The sequence below is a fragment of the Molossus molossus genome, unplaced genomic scaffold, assembly GCF_014108415.1.
Source record: "Molossus molossus isolate mMolMol1 unplaced genomic scaffold, mMolMol1.p scaffold_m16_p_23, whole genome shotgun sequence".
Lineage (NCBI taxonomy): Eukaryota > Metazoa > Chordata > Mammalia > Chiroptera > Molossidae > Molossus > Molossus molossus.
In genome coordinates this window covers 17,241,198-17,267,715 of record NW_023425359.1, presented here as the reverse complement: position 1 = coordinate 17,267,715, position 26,518 = coordinate 17,241,198, and the positions used below count along the sequence as shown (strand labels likewise).

Sequence of the window (26,518 nt, the reverse complement as noted above, 5' to 3'; positions counted from 1 at the left end):
GAGGAGGCGCCCGCATCCTAATGAGGGAATGAATGGAGAGGCCCGGCTGGCGCCCGCCCACCCGCCACGCCAAGTGCCTCGGGCGCGCAGTGCCGCCGGCCGCTCCCGGCTCCGGGCGCCGAGCGGACGAGCAGGAAGGTCCCGCGCGGGCTGCGGCGCGGCCCGGGCTCCGCTCTCCGGGCTCACGGGCTCACGGGCTCACGGGCGGGCGCGGCGCTGTCAGGCCTGGGCTCCCGCGGACCTCGGACGAGTTCACCTTCAGCCATGGCCCCGGGAGCCTAGCGAGCCGGACGCCGCCCGGCGCCTCTGTCCCCGGCGCACCGCGCGCTCCCCGCCCTCCCCGCCCGCGTCCCCGGCGCCGCCGCGGGCAGCCGCCCCCTCCCCTCCCTGCGCGGCCTCGTCCCCTCTCGCGCCGGGGCCGCGGGTTGCACCGCCCGCCGCCTGCGGGAGCGCTGCGCCCGGCCTCGCCCGCCCCGCGCCCGCCCTGCGCCCCGGAGCCCGCACCCGGCCCGGCCCGCGGGACCCCGGCCCGCCCCCGCCGCCCGCACAAAATGTCGGCCCGGACGCCATTGCCCACGGTGAACGAGCGGGACACGGAGAACGTGAGTAGCCGGGCCGACCCCGGGCCGCGCTGCCCCCTCGCCCGGGCCGCGGCCCCGCTGCCCCGCTGCCCCGCTGCCCCCGCGTGCCGCAGGGTCTCCGCCCGCGCCCGCGCCCCTCGGCCCTCAGCCCGGCTGCCCAGCCCTCGGCGCGCCGCGACCTGAGTGGCGCCCTCTGCCCGGAGCTGGCCCCGCCGGGAGCGTGGGTGATGGAGGGCAGAGCGGCGGGCAAGGCGAGTGGGCATCCCGATGGCGTTCCCGTGCCCGGGCGCCCTGCATCCCCACCCCAGGGCTGGCTCTAGGTCCCCGACCAGTCGCTGACTATTTCTTCTCCCCTCGCTTTTCTGCCTCTTTCAGTCCTTTGTACCCCCCCCCCCCCCTGCATTGCCCCATGACTTTGCTTTTTGTAGCATTGTGTCCACGCCGGGGTCGGGCACGGGAGGGCGAGAATGGTAGTGGAGACGGCGTGTGCATTTGTGCGCAGGAGTTTACAGTGCTGGGACACTGCTCAGTAGTGATGAGTGGAAGAATTTCACCAACAGCCTCTGTGGCCTTGGGGTCACAGCAGAATGTTGAAAAGCCGTAGGAAATCAAGGGCTTTTTCTTCCCTTCCTCAAGTCAGCGGCAATAAATCAGGGCAGGTTTTACTTTAAATCTCTCTCCTCCTCCTTGGAGCGTCACAAGGTGCATTTCTTTGAAGGAAGGATTTTCTGTGTCTTTGATCAACTTGCCCTCAGGAGTTTTTATCTAGATGCAGACGTCCCTGGTGTTTAAACGCCTGAAACCCAAAGGGACTGGATCAGTTTGTATTTCCACCTTCTGAAAAGTACAGTTGTGTCTGTGTGTGAGTTCTTTTGTGAGAAAGACATCATCATCGTCAACAACAACAACAACAACAACAACAACAAAACAACTCTCACGGCCTGTAAATGGGGCCTTGGCTGATTTTCTGACTTGTTTTAAGGACCAGAAGGGTAGCAGGCTTTGGGGGGCTGTCCAGATCTCTCTCTACTTGTCTAGTTAACTCTCCAGCTCTTGGTAGACAGATGCCTTCACAGGGCTGGTAAAATAAAATGAGTACCTGCGCACTTCTAAGACAAAAGATAGGAGACAGAAGAGATAAAACTCACCTCTGAGCACAGGTGTGAACAGATTATTTGATCTGAGAGAGTAGGGGACCACAGAGACTTAATATGATTATGTGAAGGGAGAAGAAATTCTAGGAAGAGACTCTTGTTAGAAGACCTAGGAAGATGTTTCAGAGTGTGCTTTTATCCTTGGTGGTGTGGTGCATTTAAAACCGTAAAGATAGTGTAAGTCAGCTGCTGTCGTGAATTATCACTTAAGTTGCATTCATGCATGTTGATATAAAAACATAATTGATATATAATTTTGATTGAGAGATTGAAGAAGGTCAGGGGAAAGAGATGAAAATTTTGATGAAAGTTGATTTTAAAGCCACGTTGCTGTAGAATTTTTCTAACAGAAACTCTACAGAGATTCCTGTTATTCAGTATGTCATTTTGGTGGGCATGAAAAGTAAGACCTTTGTTCTAATTAGCAAAACACTGTGTATGTTAATTAACCTCAGAAGGGTGGGATAATACATTGTTTTTATTTTCTTTTGGATTTTGAGTAGTACATATAGCTCTTCCCACACTTGCATGAATAAGGTGGTTTATACAGACATGAAATAGCATTACAGAAATAGGAATGGGGCATCGCAGGTCAGACCCAAAAAAAAAAAGCATTTTTAAGCTAAGCAATAATCATGTGGTACATTTTGTTGTATCTTCTGAAAATGATTTTGCTGTATAAACTAATTTGTTCTGTTTCTGAACATGTTATTTCAGTCACTTTTATGGTCTTGTCCCTTGCTGTCATTGTGTTGTACATAACTATACCTACAATTAGCTTACCTTACCCACACCCTGGTTTTCTCCTCATTTCTATGGGAGATACATATTACCGTCTAGCGGATCATTTATCAGTAAGTATACACTCAGCTTTGGTTTTGAGCTAGAAAGGATATAGTAGTCATATTTATTTATTATTTATTTTTAAAAAATATTTAGAGAGAGGAAGGGAGAGATAGAAACATGGATGTGAGAGAGAAACATCGATTGGCTGGCTCCTGCACGCCCCCTACTGGGATCTGAGCCCACAACCCAGGTATGTGCCCTGACCTGGAATCCACCTGGGGCCGCTCAGCCCATGAGACCACGCTCAATCCACTGAGCCACACTGGCCGGGCTACTAGTCGTATTTAAGTCAAGACCTCTCCCTTCAAGAAACGTACAGAAAAGGTAACTATAATTCCAGACAGTGTATAGTAGTAAACACTGTATAAATAGGGCTAGATTGGTTTGTAAGTTCTATAAGTGTTCATCAGTGATGGTTGTTTAAGTCACCAATTGGTGTCTCTCTCTATTCTCTGGTAGTCAGTGTCATTGTCCATTCTTACCTTACCTCTCATCAATGAAATAAAGTAACAAACCATGCTTGATTACTAAATAGATTACTGCCAGGATGGCAGTCAAAATACACATTTATATGTAGTGTTTCCAGTTACAGTAACATATTTTAAAAACTGGTTGGGAAAATTTACATTTGTATGACAATGAAAGGCTTCTCGGTCTTTTGGAATATTAAGGGCATAGCTAAAAGCATTTCATTACTGCTGGAAATTAAAATAAGCAAAAACTGCCATTGAAGGAACCATCTTATTATTTTATTTTAGCAAAATCACTTGCAGTTTATATAAAAATCTGTGTAGTCATACATAAATGTATATGGATATTGTATCCTTGGGCCTACGTAATATCTACCCATGCCTCTAATATATATTGAGGATAAATTTACAAATTCAAGAGAGGAATGTTATAGCACTGAGCTTCTAGAGACTACAAATGTTTAGAGTTGGGTGAGAAAGAACTTATTTTCTTTGGGAACATTCTGTGTGTACTTTTGCAGAAGCATTTTCTTAGATGAAAGATTTGTGTGTGCATTAATGGGCCTCACGTGGCCACGCACAGCAGCCCACCAGTGATGCCCTGTGATGGAATAACGCTCTTTAGTGAAGTAGAAAAGGCGCAGATAATATCAGTAACTTATGCAGAATGGGTTTGATTTTAGGTGGTGAAGAGTAAGTCCAGAAAAAGAATAGGTATTTTAAATATTTCTTTCTTTTCTTCTGTTGGATTACTTGACTCATTGCAGCATGGATATAGGTCATATATTCCATTACTTTTATGCGCTTTTAAATGAAGCAAGACAAACATTTTTTTGTGTTTTGGGAAGAAATCTGATGATGCTAATTGTTATGGATCCAAAATGTTCAGACTAGCTTTCTGTGCTGACAGTTTGATCAGTATGAAGAAACTTAATTGAACTCCCTTTGAGAATTTTTTAAAATGGACTTTGGTTAAAGTTGTTTTGAAACTTTGAACAACACAACTCTGGATGGCGACTCTTTTCGTGGATCTGAAATTCACTGATGACTGTAACAAGTACTGGCTGTAACTAGGTGGCCATTAGTATTTGTCCCTTGGGAATCACTGTTAATAACCACTACCCTTGGGTTTGTTCAGAACTGGGCACACCTCACATGTCACATGTACCTATCATGCTGCATTCTAATTGCCGTTATACTTTGTCTCCTTAATTATGTATTTGCCAGTGTTGAGCACAGTGAGGAGGAGTAATGCACAAATGATCAGTGCTACAGTGTTCCCCTTTGAATGTTTTCATTTGTCATCAAAATACATCAGTTTCTGGCCTTTGGGATACTGATCAGATTATGTTAGACCTTAATCTTCCGTGTGCCTTAACTTCTCATTCACTTTTCCCACGAGTTCCTTGCCTCTCCACACAGTAATCTGTGTGATTTGTTTAGTCCAAACTCTGCGGATTTATATCTTTCATTAATTTGGGAAATGTAGCAACCAGTATCTCTTTGAAGATTTCTTACCCCTCTGTCCTCTCTAGTATTTCTGGTGCTCTGATTAGAGATGCAAAAATTTTCTATTCTTATTCTGCATGGGTCTTAAACTCTCATTCATTGCTTCCCCTATGTTATTGTGTCTCTGCTACAACCTATAGTAAAATCTACAGTACAGTTACTGTACGTAATATGTTGCAGTGAGCTAAGTTTCGTTGGCTGTATTTAAATCACTGTTGACCCCTCTGATGAATATATTTCTTAGTGTGGTAAAAACCAGATGACATGAGATCTACCCTCTTAACAAATGTGCAAGTGTACAGTATAGTGTTGTTAACTATGGGCACAAGGTCAAAGAGCAGCTCTGGAACCTTTCATCTTGCATGACTGACACTTGATACCCATGGAACAACCACTCCCATGTTCTCCTCTCCTCAGCCTTTGGCTCTTCTTTCTGCTTCTATACATTTGATGACTTTTGATATCTCATTTAAGAAGAATCATGCAGTATTAATCATTCTATGACTGGCTATTTTCACTTAGCATATAATGGAAATCCTTTCTTTTTATGATGGCAAAATATGCATTCCATTGAATGTAGAGAACACATCTTCTTGACCCATTAATCTATTGATGGACCTTTGGGCTGTTTTCATGTCTACTATTATGAATAATGCTGCAGTGAACCTAGGAGTGCAGATATCTCTTCCGGATCCTGATTCCTATTCTTTTGACTGAATACCTAGCAATGAGATTGTTGGATCTATTTTGAATTTTTTGAGGAACTCCGTACTGTTTGCCATAGTGGCTGTACCATTTTCCACTTCTGTAACAATGCACAAAGTTCCGATCTTTCCACATCCTCACCAACATTTGTTATCGTCTGTTTTGTTTTATTTTGTTTTTTGATACTGGCCATCCTAACAGGTGTGAGGTGATATCTCACTGTGGTTTTGATTTACAGTTCCCTGCTAGTGATGTTAAGCATCTTTTCATATATCTATAGGCCATTTTTACATCTTCTTTGGAGAAACATCTGTTCAAGTCCTTTGTCCATTTTTAAGAAAGCAGTTTTTTTTTTTTTTTTTAAATATTGAATGGCAGGAGTTACATATTTTCTTCCAGTCTACAGGTTGCCTTTTCACTCCATTGATTATTTCCTTTGCTGTGCAGAAACTTTTTAGTTTGATGAAGTGCCCACCTGTCTGTTTTTACCTTGGTTGTCTGTGCTTTTGGTGTCATAGCCACGAAATCATTTCTAAGAACAACATACTAACGTTCCCCCCTCTGTTTTCTTCTAGGAGTTTTATAGTTTCAGGTATTACATTTAAGCCTTTAATCCATTTTAAATTGATTGTGTGTGTGTGTGTGTGTGCGCGCGCGCGCGCGTGTGTGAGAGAAAGGTCCGATTTGTGGATATCCAGTTTTCCCAGCACCATTTGTTGAAAAGACTATCCTTTCTCCCTTGTGTATTCTTGGCACTCTTGTCAGTGATCATTTGACTATATGTTCACAGGTTTATTTCTGGGCTCCGTTCCATTGGTTTATATGTCAGTATCATGCCGTAGAGATTACTGTAGCTTTGTAGTATGCTTTGAAGCCGGAAATTGTGAGGTCCATGGTTCTTTATTTTTTTCCTCAAGATCGTTTCAACTATTCAGGGTCCTCGTGGTTCTATATGAATTTTAGGATTGTTTTTTCTGTTTCTGTAAAAAATGCTGTTGGGGTTTTGATAGAGATTGTATATCGATTCTGTAGACCTTTGAGTAGTATGGACATTTTATCAATATTAAATTTTCCAATCCATGAATACAGTGTGGCTTTCCATTTATTTGTGTCCTCTTTAATTTCTTTTAGCAACATTTTGTAGTTTTCAGTGTGCAAGTCTTCCCCCTCCCTAGTTACAGTTTATTCCTAAGTATTTTATTATTTTTGATGCTATTGTAAATGGGATTGCTTTTTAAATTTCCTTTTTGTATCATTTGTTGTTCTGGCATGGAAACAAGTTATTTTCATTTGTTGATTCTGTATCCTGCAACTTAATTGAATTTGTCTATAGTTCTAACAAGTTGTTGTTTTGAATCTGTAGGGTTTTCTACATATAAGATCATGGTTATTTGCAAACAGATACTTTAATTTCTTCTTTTTCAATTTGGATGTCTTTTATTTCTTTTTCTTGTCAAACTGCTCTAGCTAGGATTTTTAATTGAATGTAAGTGGCGAGAGTGGCCTCCTTGCCTTGTTCCTGATCTTAGAGGAAAAACTCACTTTTTCACTGTTGAGTATGATATTAGCTATGGGCTTTTCATATGCGGCTTTTATTATGTTGACATAATTATTCTATTCCCAGAGAGTTGAGAACTTTTAACATGAAAAGGTATTGAATTTTTTTTTTTTTTGTCAAATACCTTTTCTGCATCAATAGAGATGATCATGTGATTTTTTTTATCCTTTGTTCTGTTAATGTAGTGTATCACACTGGTACCATATGTTGAATTATCTTTGTATCCCAGGGATAAATCCCACTTGATTGTGGTGCATGATCCTTTAATGTGCTGTTCAATTTGGTTTGTTAATATTTTGTTTATGATTTTATATCTATATTCATTAGGGTTTTTGGCCCATAGTTTTCTCGTAGTGTCTTTTTCTGAGTTTGGTGTTACGAGTAATGCTGGCCTCATATAAAGAGTTAGGAAGTGTACCCCTGTCTTCAGTTTTTGGAAGAGTTTGAGAAGGATTGGTGTTAGTTCTTCTTTAAATGTTTGGTGGAATTCACCAACTGGTATGGGGCTTTGTTGGAACAGTTTTGATTACTGATTCAGTCTCCTTACTAGTTATAGATATATTCAGATTTTCTTTCTTCATGGTTCAGTCTTGGTAGATTGTATGTTTGTAGGAATTTCTCCTTTTCTTCTAAGTTCTCCAGTTTGTTGGCATATAATTGTTCATAGTAGTCTCTTATGATCCTTGTTATTTCTGTGGCATCAGTTGTAATGTCTCCTCTTTCATTTCTGATTTTGAGTCTTCTCTCTAGTCAGTCTAGCTAAAGAGTTATTATTTGTTGATCTTTTAAAAAAAAACCACAACTGTTCATTGACCTTTTACATTGTTTTTCTCATTTAATTTTGCTATTATCTTTATTATAATTTCCTTCTTTCTGCTTTGGGATTTGGTTTTTCTTATTTTTCTAGTTCCTTGAGGTGTATAGAGTTAGTTATTTGAGATACTGGTTTTAATGTAGAAATTTATTAAAATTCCTTCTTAGTACTGCTCTTTCTACATCCTATGTGCTTTTGATATTGTGTTTTCATTTGTCTGAAGATATTTTCTAATTTCTCTTTTGATTTCTTTCTTGATCCATTGGTTAAGAGTGTGTTGTTTAATTTTCACATTTGTGACTTTTCTAATTTTCTCCCTATTGCTGATTTCTAGTTTCATATCATTAGTTTGGATAAGATACTTGGTATGACTTCAGTCTTACTAAAATTATTCAGACTTGTTTTTTGGCCTAATGTGGTTTATACTGGAGAATGTGCCATATGTGTTTGAGCATAACATATATTCTGCTGCAGTTGAATGAAATGCTCTCTTTCGCTTAGGTCCATTTAGTCTTTTTTTTTTTTATCCTCACCCGAGGACATTTTTCCATTCTTTGTACAGATAGAGTGGGAGGGAGAGAGAGGAAGGGAGAGAGAGAGAAACATCGACGTGAAGGGACACATCGAGTGGCTGCCACCCGCACGACCAACCAGGGCCAGGGACAAACTGCAACCGAAGTACGTGCCCTTAGCGGGAACCGAACCCGGGTCTCTCCAGACCGCAGGCCGACGCTCTAACCGCTGAGCCAAACCGGCCAGGGCTCCATTTAGTCTTTAGTGTTGTTCAAGTCTTGTGTCCTTTTTTTTTTTTCTGTTAATACTCACCCAAGGATACTTTTTTCTTATTGAATTTCAGATAGAGTAGAAGGGAGGGAGGGAGGGAGAGAGAAACATCAATGTGAGAGAGATACATCAATTGTTTGCCTCCTAAACGATCCCAACCGGGGTCAGGGATTGAACCTGCAACCCTTCGGTCTGTGTGCTGACGCTCTAACTGCTGAGCCAAACTTGCCAGGGCTTTGTTTCCTTCTTGATCTTCTGTCTGGATGTTCATCTATTATTAAAAGCAGGGCGGTGAAATCTCCTACTTCATTGTGTTGCTATCTGTTTCTCTCTTCAGTTCTTTAAGTGTTTGCTTCATATATTGAATTGCTCTGATGTCAGGTCTAAAAATATTTATAATTGTTGTATCTTCCTAGTGAATTGACCCTTTAATCATTATATAATGTTGTTGTTTTGTCTCATGGGACAGTTTTTGACATAAAATCTGTTTTGTTTGAGATCGGTATGGACACCCATGCACTCTCTTCTTTACCATTTGCACGGGTATCTTTTTCTGTCCTTCTACTTTGAGCAGATGTGTGTTCTTAACGCTAACGTGTCTTGTAGACAGTGTGTAGTTGGAATTTTAAAAAATTCTTTCAGCCACTCTGTGTCTTTTGATTGGGGAGTTTGATCCATTTATATTTAAAGGAGCTATTGCTAGAGAAGGATTCAACTATTGCTGTTTTGTTGTTTTCTGTCTGTTTTATAGTTCTTTCATCCTGCTTAACATCTCTTGCTCTCCTTCTCTGTCTTTTGTTGATATTTTGTAGTTATAATTCTTTCTCATTTTCTCTAGTGTATCTTCCGTAGATATTTTTTTTATGGTTACTGTGTGGCTTACCTAAAATACCGTATAGTTAAAATAGCAGTCTATTTTAAACTGATCAGACCTTCAATGTCATACAAAAATTCTACACTTTACTTCTCCCTCCCCCACGCTTTATATTACTGATGCCACAAATTATATCTTTTTATGTTGTGTAATCATGAACATATTTCAGCTATAGTTTTTTTAAATGCTTATGTCTATTAACTTCTGTACCAGAATTAAAATGATTTGTACACTATTATTACAGCACTACAGTATTCTGTATTTGTCTGTATATTTCCCTTTACTACCAAACTTCAGTTTCATATGTTTTCCTGTTGCTATTTAGCATCTTTTTGTTTCAAGTTGAATGACTCCCTTTAGAATTTCTTTCTTTCTTTCTTTTTTTTTTAATCCTTACCTGGGGACATTTTTCCATTTTTTGTTCAGATCGAGTGGGAGGGGGAGAGAGAGAGAAACATCGACGTGAAAGGGACACATCGAATGGCTGCCACATGCACGACCAACCAGGGCCGGGGACAAACTGCAACCGAGGTACGTGCCCTTAGTGGGAACCGAACCCAGGTCTCCCCGGATTGCAGGCCAACGCTCCAACCACTGAGCAAGACTGGCCAGGCCCCTTTAGCATTTCTTATAAGGAAATCCTGGTGGGGATGAGCTCCCTCAGCTTTTGTTTATCTGTGAAAGTTTTTCTCTCTCCTTCATTTTTGAAGAACAGTATTGCTGGGTATAGTGTCTTGGCTGGCAGGTTTTTTTCTCTTTCAGTAGTTTGTATATATTATATAGCTTTCTTTCCTGGTCTTCAAGTTTTCTGCTAGGGAATCTGCTGATGGGCTTATGGGGTTGCCTTAGCATGTGACAAGTTACCTTTTTCTTGTCGCTTTCAAAATTTTGTCTTTGACTTTGGACAAGTGGACGTCTTTGAGCTCATCCTATTTAAGTTATCTTGGATTTCTTAAATCTGAATGTCCATTTTCTTCCTTATATTTGAGAACTTTCAGTCATTTTTTTTCTCTTTAAATAAGCTTTTTGTCCTTTCTTCTCCTTCTGGGACTCCCATAATGTGTATATTGTTCCATTTGATGGTATCCCATAAACCTGTTAGGTTTTCTTTTCTCTTTTTTTATAATTTTTTCTTTTTGCTCCTCTGATCAGATACTTTCAGACGACCTGTCTTCAAGCTTGCTGATTTTATTTTTCTGCTTGGTCAAGTCTCCTCTAATGACGTTTTCAGTTTAGTTATCGATTCTTCAGCTCTCAAGTTTCTGTTTGATTTCTTTTTCAAATTTTTTCTTTCTTTGTCGAAACTCTTGTTTTATTCATGCATTATATTCATGAGCTGAATGAGCATCTCTGTGTCAGTTACTTGGAATTCTTTGTCAGGTAATACACATACCTGTGTTTGTTTGCAATTGGCTTATGAAGATTTAATTTCTTCCCTTGATTGGGCCATTCTTCCCTGCTTCTTTGTGTTCCTTGTAACTTTGCGTTAGTATCTATGCATTTTAAAAATTGGCCGCCTCTACCCATCTTGCCAGACTGGCTTGATGCATGGAAGGATCTTCACCATTCAGTGCAGCTGGAGCCCCTCAGGTCTCGCTCCTTTTCTGCAGACATGCTTCTCAATTTGTGCTTATAGGTTGCTGCCTGGAGGGATTGCCCTTTCACTTCCTTAGGAGCCCGTCTCTCTTGCTCCCTCTGGTGTCCGTCTGCTGTAGTGTGGTTCCTCCGAAGCAGTAGCTGTTTTTGTTCTGAGCAGCGGGGGTGGGGGAGGGGGCATCTAGCCCTAGCTGTTCCCACCAGCACCCTGAGTACTGCTGGACAGAAACAGTCCTTGGGCTGTCCCCCGAAAAGCCAGAGTGTTGGACATATGCTCCACTCTTCTCGTTACCCTTCTGTTGAGTTTTTAATTATATTAACTTCCTGTTTTTCTTTGTTTGTTTGTGTGTTTTTTTTTAAATCCTCACCTGAGGATAATTTTCCATTAATCTTCAGATAGAAGTGGGGGGGGGGGCGGTGAGAGAGAGAGAGAGGGAAAGAGAGAGAAACATCGATGTGAGAGAGACACATTGATTGGTTGCCTCCCACACGACCCCAACAAGAGCTAGGGACCCAACTGCAACTGAGGTACGTGCCCTTGACTGGAATTGAACCCATGACTCTTCAGTCTGCAGGCCGACGCTCTAACCACTGAGCCAAACCAGCCAGAGACCGTATTTTATTTCTAAAAGTTCTAAAGATTTTCTTTTCTCAGATTGGTCTGGACTTTTTAATAGTCTCTTGCTCTTCACTTACTTTTGCAATTTCATCTTCATTTTGTTAAACATTTAATGTATAGTTATTTACAGCCTGTGTCTGGAAAGGTTATTATCTGAAATCCCTGGGGATTTAGCTGTATTGCTTGTGTTTACTGATTCTCTTTTACTGTGGTGTGATTCTTTTTTGTATTTGCTGATCTCGGCTGATGAACTCCCATTTGTCTGATTTTTATCTGGGTGAAATGTGGGGGTCTAAATTGAGGATGACTCTTTCTAGAGAAGGTTTGTGTTTTCCCCTATTGGGGGTCCCTACTGACCTGGGACACTCTGATCTCCGATAGGGATCCTGGCTCAACGAGGGAGTTCTGGGTTCAGTTCTCCCACTTTGTTGTGGGTCCAAGGTTTAGTATCGAACCCCAGGGTATCACTGGCCTTTGTGGTAGCTTTCAGTTGGAGTTTGTTGTGTGTGTGTGTGTGTGTATTGATTTGTTTTTGTTTTTCCCTTGGATGTTTCTCTTTCTTCAGACTCAGCAATGCTTTTTTTTTGGTTGATCCTCACCCAAGGATATTTTTTTCATTAATTTTTAGAGTGAAGGGAAGGAGGGAGGGGCGTAGAGAGAGGGGCAGAGAGAGCGTGAAACATCGATGTGAGAGAGACACATCTACTGGTTGCCTCCTGCACACTGGAGCAGGGATCAAACCTGCAACCCAGGTATGTGTCCTTGACTGGGAATCGAACCTTCAACCATTTGGTACACAGGCTAACACTCGAACCACTGAACCACACCAGCCAGGGCTCAGAATTTTATTTTATTTATTTATTTATTTTTAAATAACTTTTCTTCATTGATTTTAGAGAGAGGGAGAGGGAGAGAGAGAAACATTGATGAGAGAAAATATTGATTGGCCGCCTCCTGCATGGCCCCCACTGGGGATCGGGCCCACAACCTGGGCATGTGCCCTCACAGGGAATCGAACTGGCAACCTCTTGATGCAGGGGTCGACGCTCAGCCACTGAGCCACACCGGCTAGACTCAGCGTTGCAGTTTTAAAAAGTGTTTTTTTTATCTTAGAGTACACTTAATAATATTTTGCCTACGCCAGAAAGGCTGAACTAAACTTTTGAAAATGATGTTGATGTTCAGAAATTTCCATACTTACGTGATTTTATTATTTTAAACTATGTATTATTTCTGAAATTGTCATATCTGTTATACTTAAACACGTGGACAGTTTTCAAACCAATTTATAAATCTTCTGCATCAAAAATCTTAGTACATTTTGGAAGCCATTTGTTATAATTATTAAAATGATTAGTTTCAAGAAGAGTTAGTTGTCACCAAGGAGAGTATTTACTAACATTGTTTTGATAAAACATTTCCACATAATTGGTGGTGGATAGATTAAAATAGGAGCATCATAATAAATGCAGCCAATGATGCAAACCTATATTGTGTGAAGTACTGTCTTTATCCAGAATAGTCATTGAAACCAAGTACCAGTGTAAACTGAACTTACCATTAGCCCTTCAGATCTCTGTATCATAAATTGTTAAGCAATGATTGTTAAAAAATCAAGAAATATACTTATATTGCATAATTAGTAATATTTTACTAATCACAAAAAGTGTGTATCATTAAAATTTAATGTTTCCAAAAAGTTTCATCTATTTTACATTGCCTTTTTTAACTTAATTTAATTTTTTTTATCCTCACCTGAGGTCATTTTTGCATTTTTCTTCAGATAAAGCGGGAGGGAGAAGAGGGAGGAAGGGAGAGAGAGAAACATTGATGTGAGAGAGACACATCGAGTGGTTGCCACCCACATGGCTCCAACCAGGGCCAGGGACAAACTACAACCAAGGTACGTGCCCTTAGCGGGAACTGAACCCGGTCTCTCCAGTCCACCGGCCGATGCTCTAACCGCTGAGCCAAACCAGCCAGGGCTATATTGCTTTTTGATATACATAATCTGTCAGTAAAGTAATACATATGTAGTTTATGTCAGCATTTCTAAAATTGTCCATACTTAAAAAATTTTAAAGATAAGGTTACTCGATCTAAATTTTGAAGACCATTCTATACCACAGAGTTTGCATTGTCCTACAATTCCACTGTATAAACTTTATCTTCCTAACTCTGTCGAGAGTACTCGAGGTCAGGAATTACTTCCAACATTACTTCTGCATATTCTGCTTTGGGACACTCAACAATTTAATAAATCAAAGTCATTTATTCCCAAATACAGTGACTTTATGAACCAGCTAGGGAGGTCATTTCAAATTCACGTTGACATTCCCTAACCCCTGCTCCCTCCCACTCCCCGTTCTTACTCAGTTTCTCTGCGGTGGGGTCCAGAAATCGATTTCCGTAAACCCCGTAAGTAATTCTGATGCTGGTACCCACCGGCGAGGCTTTGAAAAACAGGGAACCTCTGTGATGATTACATCATAACGGAATCTCATCTTTCTGTTCAGATGAAAAGGAATTCTGGTTGATGTTTATTATAGAAGGTGGGGCAGGAGAGGGATGAATCGGTCCTTTCAGAGATGGTGGGAAGCAGTAGAAAGGACCAGAGCTGTCTGGCTCGGAGAGCATAGGGTGCCCGTGTGTGGCCTTCGTGGGAAGAAGGGGAGAATCAGGAATTTCATGTTCTCCCTACCTTCGCCCCGCTTTACGTGGTTAAGTATATTGGAGAGGGTGGGTGATGGCAAAAGAAAGGAGTTCGCCACACAGCGCTTCGGGTTCTAGGTTGACTCTTTCCCCGAGGAAGGACTGTTGGATGGTGTTCTGCCCTCTGCCGCTGTCTAGGCCGGTGGCGAACGGCTCAGAGCCGCGAAGCAGTCAGTGCCCGCGGAGCGCCCTGGAAAGGCACAGGAGCAGCTGTACTCCAAGTCAGCCCTTAAAGCACAAGTACCTTTGTTTGGGGGATCAGCCGTGCTGCCTTCACAGTTTCAAAAGAGGGTTTGCTTTTGTTTCCTTTACCTTTTGTTTCATGTCCTTTGGAGACGCTAGAGATACAAAGGCAAATGAAACCTGTCCCCTGCTCTGGAGGGACTGGAGGCTGCAGAGGGAGGTAGACATTGAGACAAACAGGTCCAGTAGAAAGTTACAGTTCCTTGTCATCCGAGTGCCCAGAACGCAGAATAAAGAAGGAAGGGGGAGGCGGGAGGGGGCGCTCCAGAAAGCCTCATAGCCTTTGAACGAGGCTGGGAATATCAGTCCTCCTTTGCCACGCGGCTCTGTGGAAACTGAGTTGGTGGGAGGGAACCAGAAGCAGGATGGGGGGCGGGCAGTAATTAGCTAGGGGACCAGGCAGGGGACCAGGCGGAGTCCTGCGTGCCTTGGCAAGAACTGGCCCGGAGACAGTGGTCACCACTGGATGATTTAAGTAGGGGGTCAATAGGATTTGGTTTGTTGTCTGTGTATGTCAGCATGATTTAGAAACACTCCAGTTTTTCAGATCAGTGGCCTGCTTTCTCATGGTCTATGAAAAAGCCTTTAATAGAGTACTTATGCAAAGTTTGTTTGACACATTGGGAGAAGGGGTAGGTGAAGGGGAGAAGTGGGTGACCACTCTCTCCTTGATCCGGTTCAGGTGGACAGCTCTGAGTTCTCGCACGAGGCTTTGACCTTGGCCATAGAGATTGTCTTATTCTTGTAAGGCCTGCACACCTCATCGAAGCCAGAGTTCTGTGAATCACCCACCCTTGATATCTGACCACCTTGGGTATCTAATTAAGTTTCTCCTCCCCTACCTTTGATGTCTAAGTTCTTGACCTGCCATCAGAAAAAATCCTGTGAGACTGGTTTAGCAAGAATCCCCCTACCCTTGATGTCTCCTTTTTGTAATTTTCCATCCACTGACCCCCTTACTCTGCACCTTGGTCGTAAATCGTAAATCCCCCAGCTGTCCCTGCTGTATTCAGAACTTACCTGCCTCTCCTATTGTAATACCCCCGTTGCGGTAATTCTCGGGTACAACCTTCCTTACCATTCTAACAAGTGTCAGATAATAATTATTTCTTCAACACCACCTAAGATTCACATTTCTTAACGACATTCCATACACAGTTCACTGTGGTGGTTTGTATTGGAAGTGAATTTAGAGAAGCCCATAGTAACCATAAAACTATTTGTAGACCAGAAATTAGAGCCTCCCCCGACTTAGGGCAGAAGAACAGGGTGATTTAAGGGGGCCGGGCCAAGGATTTAGCAAATGGTAGGACTGGTCAGTCATTGTTTCTTTATGGCATCCTGTCTTTGTGTATGTATGTATGTATGTATGTATGTATGTATGTATATATTTATCTATTTATTAATTATGTGTGTGTGTGTGTGTATCTTTTTTATTTGAATCAGTGGTGAATACAGTTGACCTAAAGGGGCAGAATTATTTAGCTGCTGAGTCACTTGCTAGTTTATCTTGGGTAAGTCATTTAACCCTTCATTTTGGCACGATCCTTCTGGCCTCGCTCGAGTCTCTCCATTTCCGGTTGAACTACCAGAAACCATGCAGTAAGATCTTAGTCACGGGTGCTCGAAGGACACGCTAAGGAGCCTTGCAGGGAGAGGTGGGTAGGAGCGCGGTCCATTCTCCCCCTCTGTCCTCTGCCTTCCTCTGCAGAAGCCGGGAAACCAAGGGGAGTCTTCTCTCATCTCTGTTCTGCGGGCACTGCAAATGTATCTCACTGCTGATTCTACCTCGTGTGCATTTGGGACACACCTTCAAACTGTGCTGTCGTTGTCTTACTCCTGCCCCCCATGCGACGCTGCAGCTCTTTGAGACCCAGAACCCTGTTGCTGACTCGCCGATCAGTCGGTCAGCGGTGCCTGGCTTGGCTGGATTTCAAGTTTTCCGAATTGCCTGCTGTATTGTATTCAAAGCAACAATGAGCTGGTATGGCTCCGCGGATAGAGTATCTGCCCCAGGATCAAAGAGTCATGGGTTTGATTCTGGTCAAGGGCACGTGCCTCGTTTGCATTTCGGCCCTAGTTGGGGTTGTGCAAGAGGCAACCAATCGGGGCGTCTCTCTTGCGTCGATGTTTTTCTCTCTTTCTCTCTCCTTCCCTCCCACTCTGTCTGAAAATCAATGGAAAAATATCCTCAGATGATGATTAAAAAAAAAAAACACAAAACAAAAGAGTAAGAATATGTCAGTAACATACATTGCCCCTCCTAACCTGAGCACAGGGATGGCCACATAGTAGATACTTGATGGCTGTTTAGTAAATATACACAATTACGATCCCCTCATTCTCTGGAACATTTTTAAGTAACTTTAAAAATCAGAGGTAGTGCTATGTAGATACAATACTTGCTTTTTAAATTCTGGTGGTTTTTTTGTGTGTGTTTTTTATGAACTTCTCAGGTGTTTTGGAAAGAGATTACCCCCTAATCGTCAGTATTCATGTTCAAAGTCATCAGTAACAATTTATTGTACTTCAAAAATTTGTTTAGAAAGTGTATCGACATTTAAGTTGATATGATTATTAGCTTACGTGAGGGAATAATGACTGGTTTTTATTAAATTTACTCAGTAGTGAAGGTCTTAGAATAGAGCTTTGCCTACAAGAATTCAATGAAATCAAAGCTAATGATTTAAAGAACAAACATACATTGTCATTTTCGGCATGAGTTTGCTCCAAGAGTTTTGTACTTGTGGGAGTGAAAACTAGGAAGTTTCTAAGAGAATTCAATACCATATTTTTAGATACAATTTAAGCAAATGTTTTCTCTTATCCCCTGGGGACTCCGCTGATATCTTCTGGCAAGCAGTAGTGAATGACCTCCCAGAGGGTTTTTTTTTTTTTTTTTTTTTTTGGGTGCAGAGAAGAGTATTTTAGGGAGGAGCGCCTCTAAAAATAAAACACAGGCTCAACAGCCTCTTTCTTCCTCCCGAAGAGGATAATTGCCCTTTGTACACTCCAGTTCAGACAGAGTCAGTATGACTTCTCGGTCAAGGCACGTGCTCCGGAGTGAGGCTGTAGGTTCAAATCCCAGCTCAGCCATTTATTAGCTCTGTGACCTTGGGACGCCATGCACTTTGTTTATGCCTCAGGTTCTTTATCTGTAAAAAGGAGTAACAGTCCTGATCACCTTGCAGGGTTGTTGTGAGGCTTAAATGACTGGACACACACGACGCCCTCAGAATAGTGCCTGGTACCTCGTAGATGCTCTATAGATATTAGCTGCTGCTATTATGATTACATTTAGACAAAGGAAGTACACATGCCAAAGTTTTAAGTCTCTGGATTATACACAATTTTAATTTTTAAAAATGTCTGCATTTTAAGTCATAGATTTGTATTCCTTTTTATACCAAAACTAATTGTAAAAATTGTATTAAATTTTAATACAAAAATTGTATTAAACATACAATGTAAAGTACTTTCTTTTTTAATCCTCACCCAAGGACATTTTTTGCATTTATCTTCAGATGAACGGAGGGAGAGAGGGAGGAAGAGCGTCTCTCACATCAACTGGTTGCCACCCACACAACCCCAACCGGGGCCGGGGACAAACTGCAACCGAGGTACGTGCCCTTAGCGGGAACCGAACCCGCTCTCTCCGGTCCGCGGGCCGACGCTCTAACTGCTGAGCCAGACCAGCCAGGGCTGTAAAGTGTACTTTCTGACTCGCTGCATCAAGTGTAAGAACACGAGGGGGGTCCGAGTTACGTGCAGTGACTCGGTGAACAAGGACAAGAGCAGAGTGCTGAGGAGCATGGTTGTTCAGTGTCATCCATGTCCTCAGTGGGGACGGACGTGACTGTCTGTGGTGTTGTGTGGTGCTCAAGAGCACAAGATTTATAGACAAGACATCCCTGGGGGTAGTTCATTCCCCGCTTTAGTCATTTATAAGGTGTATCGCGTTAAGCATCTTCCCTTCCCTGTAAAATGAGTATAATACGCACCTGGCTGGAGAGCTGGTCAGTTACAAGTTATTAGGTGTATGTATACTATATACTTTGCAATAGTAGGTGTTCAGTAACGGCACCAAAGAAACAAGGGATCCAAACAAAGGTGAGGAGCAAATTCTCAGTTGCTCATCAGGATGTGTTCTTCCTCCTCAGCGGATTGTACTTCCTTGCCTGGTGAGGTAACCCAGACGCTCATTCCCGAGGGTCTGGGCCTTCAAAGTCTTGCCCATATTGGGTTGGTGTAATTTTCCATTGACTAACTCAGGACGTGGAGTCATTAGAAGTTCTCTGGAGGATCTCCTGCATTTAGACACCCTGCTCCTTAAGCCACTGTAACAACAACCCAATTTCCCCCTGACGGTCAGGGTCAGTCACTCTAGCCGGTATAATGACCCCCTCCTTTGCCGAGTGATTCACTGCCGCAAAGCAGCCTCAGTTTGCCATTTAATGGGACGTTGCTGTGACACCTGGCGGATGCATTCCTCCCTCGGGTGCTGAGACTTCTGAGCTGGCAGGACGCGAAGTTGCAGAGGCTCGAAAGGGAAACCTCGCTGGCGGGTCACTAAGGGCATTGGTGAGGGAAGCCACACTCCCATTTCTGTCTCTTGATTCCTGCACCTGTGTATCCCGGCTGGGGGACAAATAGCACCATCTATTAGTCCTGATCCAGAGTACATAGTACGTCCTGGAAGATGTCACCCCAGCTCTGCAAGGTGCTGTCACCCCGCTGGTGTCATAACAGAGCCTTTAAAAAGCCATCCCACTTGGTGTACCAAGCCAGCTGCTTCAGGGTGTTGGGGATAGAGGAAGACCAGTGAAATCTTCCGGCACGAGGCCATTGCCAGGCTCCGTCTGCTGTCCAGGCAGCTCCTCCTTCGAAGCAGCGCTGTGTGGAATGCCATGCTGGTGCGAATGTATTCTGGAAGTCTACCTGCGGAGGTTGTGGCATAAGCATCGTGGATCAGGGAGGCAGATGCCTACGAACCGACGTGCTTATTCTAGTGGAAGCAGAACGCTGCCCCTCCTATGATGAAAGTGGTTCAGTAGATCAACCTGCCACCAGGTAACTGACGGACCTCACCCCCTCCTCCCAGGAGCTTGGGGAGCTCAGTATTGTTCTGTGCCCTTGGCAGCTTAGCCTTAGTCCATGCTGCTGGGGAGACGGGCGGCTGGAGAAGGCTTTCTTTAGAGCACAGGTCCTCTGCGGCCAGCATTCACATGGGGCACAACTGTCTCCACGTGCTGGGCTCATCCAGGCAGATCTAGTCACATATTTCTTCCTTGGCATTCGTTTTCAAATCACGTGCCTTCTTAGTCCTTGACCCTTCAGCCAAGCCCCGAGCACCAGCCTGTGCATCTCTGGAGCTCCGTACTTCCCGCTCTTCCTCCTTCTAGGCGACATAAACAACCAGGTGCACTACTTAAAGTTCCACCCACTGGAGAATTTCCTCTCTGGCACACTTGTCAGTGCCACCCCAGGTGGGGCTGTAACGCTACAGCTGTCAACTTTTGGGTTGGACCAGAATGTTGAGCAGAACCAACTGACTACTAGACTTGATTATTTTATTTCTGTATCAACTGGTCACAGGGAGCGCCCCATGAGGGCATGGTGTGGATTTAGACAGACAAAGCGGGATAGCAGGGGTGTGGCCGGGGGCACCTCAGCCAACTGCACCTGCGACTTGTGCCTTCAGGACCTGCCTTCTCGAACACATACCGCTGCCGTTTGATGGTGGAACGCGGCTGCGCACATCCAGCTGTTCGGCTTGATGAGTCAGACCACACCCAGGTCATAAAGGGAAACTCATGTGGATGGTGACTTGGTGGCCTGTGGTCAACGGGTCAGTGCTCCTGAGGCCCTAGAGCAAGTCAGAAGTTGTTTCTCCGAAAGAGAATAGTTATCTAACAAGGATGGCGTAGCTTTGCTCCCAAATCATGGAAGTCTGTGCTGGGAGTCACAGGTAGGGGCATTCCAAAAGTCGAACAGTTGATTTCTGTCTGCCACAGGTGCCTTAAGCAGCATCGAGGGAGTCTCCTGGGTCCCAGTGACAGAGCAGTGATGACAGCCTTAGACCCGTTACTGACTAATGATGATGTACACTATTGAGTATGCTGCTTGGCCATTTGATTATTTTCTTTCATAATGTGTATGTACAGGTCTTTTGCTTATTTTAAAATAGGGTTGTTTGTCTCTTTGGTTCTTGATTTGTAGGAGTTTTTAAAAGATACATTTTGGATATAAGTTTTTTATCAAAAAATATGTCTAAAATGCAAGGAAGGGTCACAATGGTAAGTAAAGTTTTGGGAGTCAATGGTTTAGATCAATTGTAAGTCACACGACTGAGTAAATTCACCCAGGGAAAATGTGTAGCTAGAAAAAAGAGGGCAGTACCAGTACTAGAGTAGAGTGAGTTGATATGGTTCCTCCCTTCTTGCTACAAATGGATATGCTTAGGTATACTCTAAAAAGTGTATTACCTACATAACTGAGACTTAAAGGAGTCAGGAATGAAGAGCAATCAAAGCCAGAATGGTGCGGGCAAGCCAGCAGCGTGACAGCCCTCGGGCCTTGGGGAACCAGTGTGAGCCTTGTGACATGTGGTTCCAGCACCCTCCTGGGGACAGGAGGTGTGGCGTCAACACCACCTGTGCCAGAGGGACAGGAAATGAGCCTCCTGTGTGCAGCTCAAGCCTCAGGAGCTACTTGTCTGTGCAAAGAAAACAGAAAAACTCTCCTCTTGGTTGGGGAATTTGACAAGGAAGCTTGCCGTCTACCCTTAGCCTTAAGTTTAAGGGGGAAAAGGTTGCTGTAAAGAAATAGAACTCCAGCCCAGCTGGTGTGGCTCAGTGGATTGAGCATCGTCCCATGGACTGAGAGGTCCTGGTTCAATTCCCGGTCAGGGCATATGCCCTAGTTATGGGCTCGATCCCCAGTAGGGGGCGTGCAGGAGGCAGCCGATCCGTGTTTTTCTCTCATCGTTGATGTTTCTACCTCTCTCTCCCGTCCTCTCTCTAAAAAATTCAATAAAAGTATATTTAAAAACACAGAAAAGAAATAGAACTCTAACTCTGCTGCTGTATGTGGAGGGAAACCCCAAACTGAGAAATTCACATAAAAATAGTTTCACAGCTGTGGTAGACTGTGGTAGAAACAAATGAAAAAGCGCTTAGTCAAATTACTTTCAAAATCTGGAGCTCATAGGACTTTCATTAAAATAAATATATATATATATATATATATATATATATATATATTAAAATAAATATATATATATATATATATATATATATATATTTTTTTTTTTTATGGATTACATGAAGAAACTAACCATCTTTGAGTGGTATAATAAATGCAAAAGCAAAAACACAAAACAGAGGAACCAACTCCAAGAATGAAAATGATAGAACACTCTAAAAGAAGTGAGGATATAAATTTCTTTACAATAATTTTTAGGACAGGATTAAAAACCACAATGAATGAGTGAAACAAATAAACTAGCTAGAAAGAGAGCTAAATAGAAATTCTAGATATGAAATACAGTCACTGAAGTTGAAAGCTCAATAGAATGGTTAAGCAGCAGATTATGTCTAGCCGAAGATAGACTTGATGGACTGGAATATGCACCTGAGCAAATGACTTAGAATGAATCACAGAGAAGTAGGCGCTGAGAATATTAAAGCGCAATTAAGAAATATGGGGCATAGAATGAAGAAGTATAACATACATTTAATAGACATTCCAGAGAAAGATAATACAAGAAATCTTAGCGAGGCAGTAAATGAAAAGATGATGGCTGAGCATTATCTAGAGTGGAAGAGATATATGCCTTCAGATTGATAGGAGAATAAATTTTTAAAAAAACAAACAAACAAAAAACAAAAACACCTAGTGCAAACTCAAAATAGAAAATCTGAATAGCAGTCAAAGAGAAACATGATTTCCAAAGTAACAACAGTTAGGTGAACAGTAGGGTTCTCATCAGCAATAATAAATATATTAAACAATGGGATAGTATCTTTGCATAATGTGAGAGAATATAACTGTCAACATCAAATTTTCTTTTTTTTCTTTTTTGTTTTCTTAATCCTCACCTGAGGACATTTCCATTGATTTTTAGAGTAGGAGGGAGGGAGGAAGGGAGAGAGAGAGAGAGAGAGAGAAAGAGAGAGAAAGAACCATCAGTGTGAGAGAGACACATTGAGTCATTGCTTTCCCCCCACCCCAACTGGGGCTGGGGATTGAACCTGCAACCCAGGTACGTGCCTTTGACCAGGATCGAACCCAAGACCCTTTGGTCCAAGGGCCAGTGCTCTAACTGCTGAGCAAAACCAGCTAGGGCTCTTAATTAAACAATCCTATAAGAGTAAAGGACAAAATAAAAGTATTTTCAGATAATAAAGGTTGAGCTTTTTCTCCCTACATTTTCTTTCTTCTTGAGCAACCAAGAAGGAGGTAGAATCTAGAAGAGAGTAGTCGGATGCAGGAAATTATAAGCGAAGAAATTTTAGGTTGATAAAATAAACACTGACTATAAAAGCAACAAAAAAAGAGCAATTGCTTATTTTTAGGATGTTGAGGGAAAGTAAACACAAATCCTGGCTAGGAATAACATGGAAGATGGCAGAAGAAACATTGAAGCCAAAACTTCTTAGGTCTTAGGTTATGGGGAGGAGGATAGAAAACATTGTTTTAAAATTTAAGGCATAGTGTGATTTAATGTCTTTATATTTTAACCAAAAGAAACAATGTATATCAGCTTGCAGTGGGGAGGAAAATGAAAGTAAAATAATCATGAAATAAATGTAAGAGGGTTAAACTCTCCTTTAAAAGAAAGGGTTTCTCAGCTTGTATAAAAACTAATAAAACCTTACTCCAGCTATATAAGTGGACTAAATGGCCCTGGCTGGGTAGCTCAGTTGGTGAAAGTGTTGTCCTGATACACCAAGGTTGCAGGTTCGATCCCAGTCAGGGCACATACAATAATCAACCAATGAATGCATAAGTAAGTAGAATAACAAAATGATATCTCTCTCTCTCTTTTTCTCTCTCTCCCCCTCTCCCTCTCTCTCCCCTTCCTCTTCCTCTTCCTCTCTCTAAAATCAATTAAAAAAATAAAATAATAGTGGACTAAAGCTTAATGATAAAGAAAGGTAAAAAAAGGTAATAAAAAAATTAAAAACATAGCATATTAATATCAGACTAATAAGATAAAGGGCACTGTTAGAGATAAAGAAGGTCATTACCCCAAATAAAAATTATTATTCACAAGGAGCTATGTTACTGAATCTTATATAACAACATGACCCCTAATATATTAAACAAAAATTTGATATATTAAAATATTAGTGATAGTTAAAAAAAAAAAGACATTACAATGATTAAACAAACAAATAAAATTAGTAAGAATAAATAAAATTTTAACAATCAAAAGAAGTTTTATTCAATGGACATGTATAGCATTGTATACTGAAAACAGAATATATTCTTTGGCCCTATATAAAATATTTCAGCTATCGTACAATTAAGATGAAAATTGAATACACGTACATTATTAGAAAATAAGGGCTAAGCACTCATTAGTTTTAGAAAGGAAACTAAATAGGTTCAGGAAAGTTTTGTAATTTCAAGAACAAGTTCAACATAAGGAAAGTAGAGGAAGGGAATAATGAAATTTAGAGTAGCCATTCCTGAAATAGAAAAACAAGGAAAAATGAGAGAAGTCAGTAACACCAAAAGCTGGCTCTTTGAAAAGGTGGATAAAATAGCAAGAGGTACTCAGGACAGCGCCCTGGTGCCGCCAACATTTGGGAATGCAGAAGAGGAGCAGAGGGCACTGAGTCACTGTCAGTAGGTTGGGGGAAAAGCTGCAGTGTGTTGTTTTGCAGAAGCCAAAAGAAGAGAGAGAGGTCCACTGTGTCGAATGTTAATGGTTGGATTTTTCGACAGAGAGGTAACTGCTGACTTTGACAAGACAGTGGTGGGGACAGTCCTGGTTGGAGTGGGTACAGGCAAAAATTGAGAGGTGACAGCAAACGACGACTTAGAAACAATGACATAAACTTCTTTTAAGAACCGTTTAGGTGTAAGGAAGCAGAAACATTGACCCATCATTGGGAAGGATATATGGTCATGGGAGAATTTTCTCTTTTAAGGTGGGATACAAGGGTATGTTATATGCTCTTGGATGAAGCCATTTGAGAGGGAGTGATTGCTCATTCAGGTGAGCAAGAGTAAGTCCAGAATGGGATCCATAGCATGGGAGGTGGTATGGCCTTTGGTAACAGCAGGGCTATTTCGTGAAGGTTCTGAATAGGCTGTAGTTTTGATGTGGGTTGAACATTGAGTTGCTCTGCAATTATTTCTGTATTATTAATGATCTACAAGCAAAACATGAATTGGCAAGCAAGGCTGGAGGAGAAGTGAGGAGAAAGCATGACCAGAAGTTTAAGAGCAGGTAGTGAATGTACTCAAAGGCCAGAGCATTGTTGGCTGGTGCTGAGTCCTCGTTTGGGATCTGTGACCGCAATGTAAGTGAAATCAGGTAACCCACATGTATATGTGTCGCTAAGAATGTTGAACTGTTCAGAGGCAGGAGTGGAGGAGGAACATGATTGAGTTTCACAATGGTGAGGGTTTGCCAAACAAATATGAAAGAGGGAGTAAAGGATGTTTGCAAGGGAGGGGGTATAGTACAGGATCATGGCATGTCAATTCAGAAAGGAGATAAGCGAGAACATGACAGGAATGAATGATAGTGAGAATGGGGAAGGGTTAGTGGATCACCGGTTTTGAGGTGGGAGGAAGCTTTCACTATTCCACTGCAAGATGTTGGGGACAAGAGGTAACTACATCAAAGAGATGCTCCAAATGCTCTCAGCTACTCTGTGACAAAACTTAACTTGGAGAAAAATATGTGAAAAGTAAACAAGTCACAAAGAACAAAGTCGAGAGCACAGTTTGATCATAGGTTGTTTATCTCCGTGCATGACAAGGTGGAAGCATTTTCTGGAAGGATCCACGCCATTCTCAAACACATGGTCAGGAAAATGTTGTTAATATGGTGTCAGTTATAATTAAGATCTGCTGGAATAATACATAATGGTTAATGAAAACGGCTTGGGCGAAGGAAGAGGCAGTGTGTTAATGAATGAAAGAGCGAGTATTCTGCATTTGGAGTTAGGCCAGGCAGCTGGTCATTGTGTTCCGTTTGCTTTTAGATGGTCTGGGTTTCAGAATTTCACTGATAAAATGTGTTTAAAAAATAATAATAAACAAATAAAACTAAAAACCTTTCAAAAATTGGGTGAGCTTGCCAACTTTTTTGCCGGGTAAGTAGAGGAGAAACTCACCATGAGCTAGCAACATAATTACTTAAAAGAAAGGGGGCTTAACACCAAGCAAGTAGGACATGGTGCCCCCCAAAAGGGAGGGCCTTTTAAGAGAGAAGATTTGGCAATCTTATCCTTACATAGGTACATACATTCACACATATACCCAAATACATTTTCCTTAGTTTCCTGAGGACCTATGTAAACGTCCATCTATTTGGGAATATTTCAGAAACACCTAACTTGTTTATTTGAGAACCTGAGGGCAATAACAAAGCTTGCCTTTTGGTGATACAGTTATCAACAAAAACAGTATCCAAGGTAGACTTGCAGCCATCGTGAGTTAAGGAATTTGAACCATGCAAGATTTTCCAATAAATGGCCAGGGTCCTTTCCAAGCTCCCACCTCCCCCAACCCGGTTACATTTTGTGCATATTTATATCCTTCCTCATACTACATTTAAGCAGGTTTAGTGCCTGCCTCTAGACTTGTCTAGACACTAAACTCAGACACAACTCTCTTGGCTAACTGGGGCGGGTTTCCATCGCTGAGCTACAGAATGTGGTTCATCATATGGTGCTCCATCAATGTCTGAGATACACGTAAATATAATCTGTGCCAATGGCAACTCCTAACAGTAGAAGAAAACCATCCTTTCAAACAGTAAACTAATGTAATTCTTTATTTTGGTGAGCAGTAAACAAAACCTGCAAAGAC

At 42.2% G+C, this 26,518-nt stretch overlaps 1 protein-coding gene across 2 annotated transcripts in view; it reads left to right on the top strand.

The window, feature by feature from the left end:
- The first annotated feature begins 396 nt into the window (after window positions 1–396).
- MARK1 (microtubule affinity regulating kinase 1) overlaps window positions 397–26,518 on the top strand; it is a 72,315-nt gene continuing 46,193 nt past the window's right edge. The window contains exon 1 of one of the 2 annotated variants that reach the window (XM_036277376.1): window positions 397–602. In XM_036277376.1, the coding sequence (XP_036133269.1) occupies window positions 552–602 (51 nt within the window). In that variant the 5' untranslated portion in view covers window positions 397–551. The remainder of the gene's footprint in view (window positions 603–26,518) is intronic. The other variant, XM_036277377.1, reaches the window with a different exon arrangement.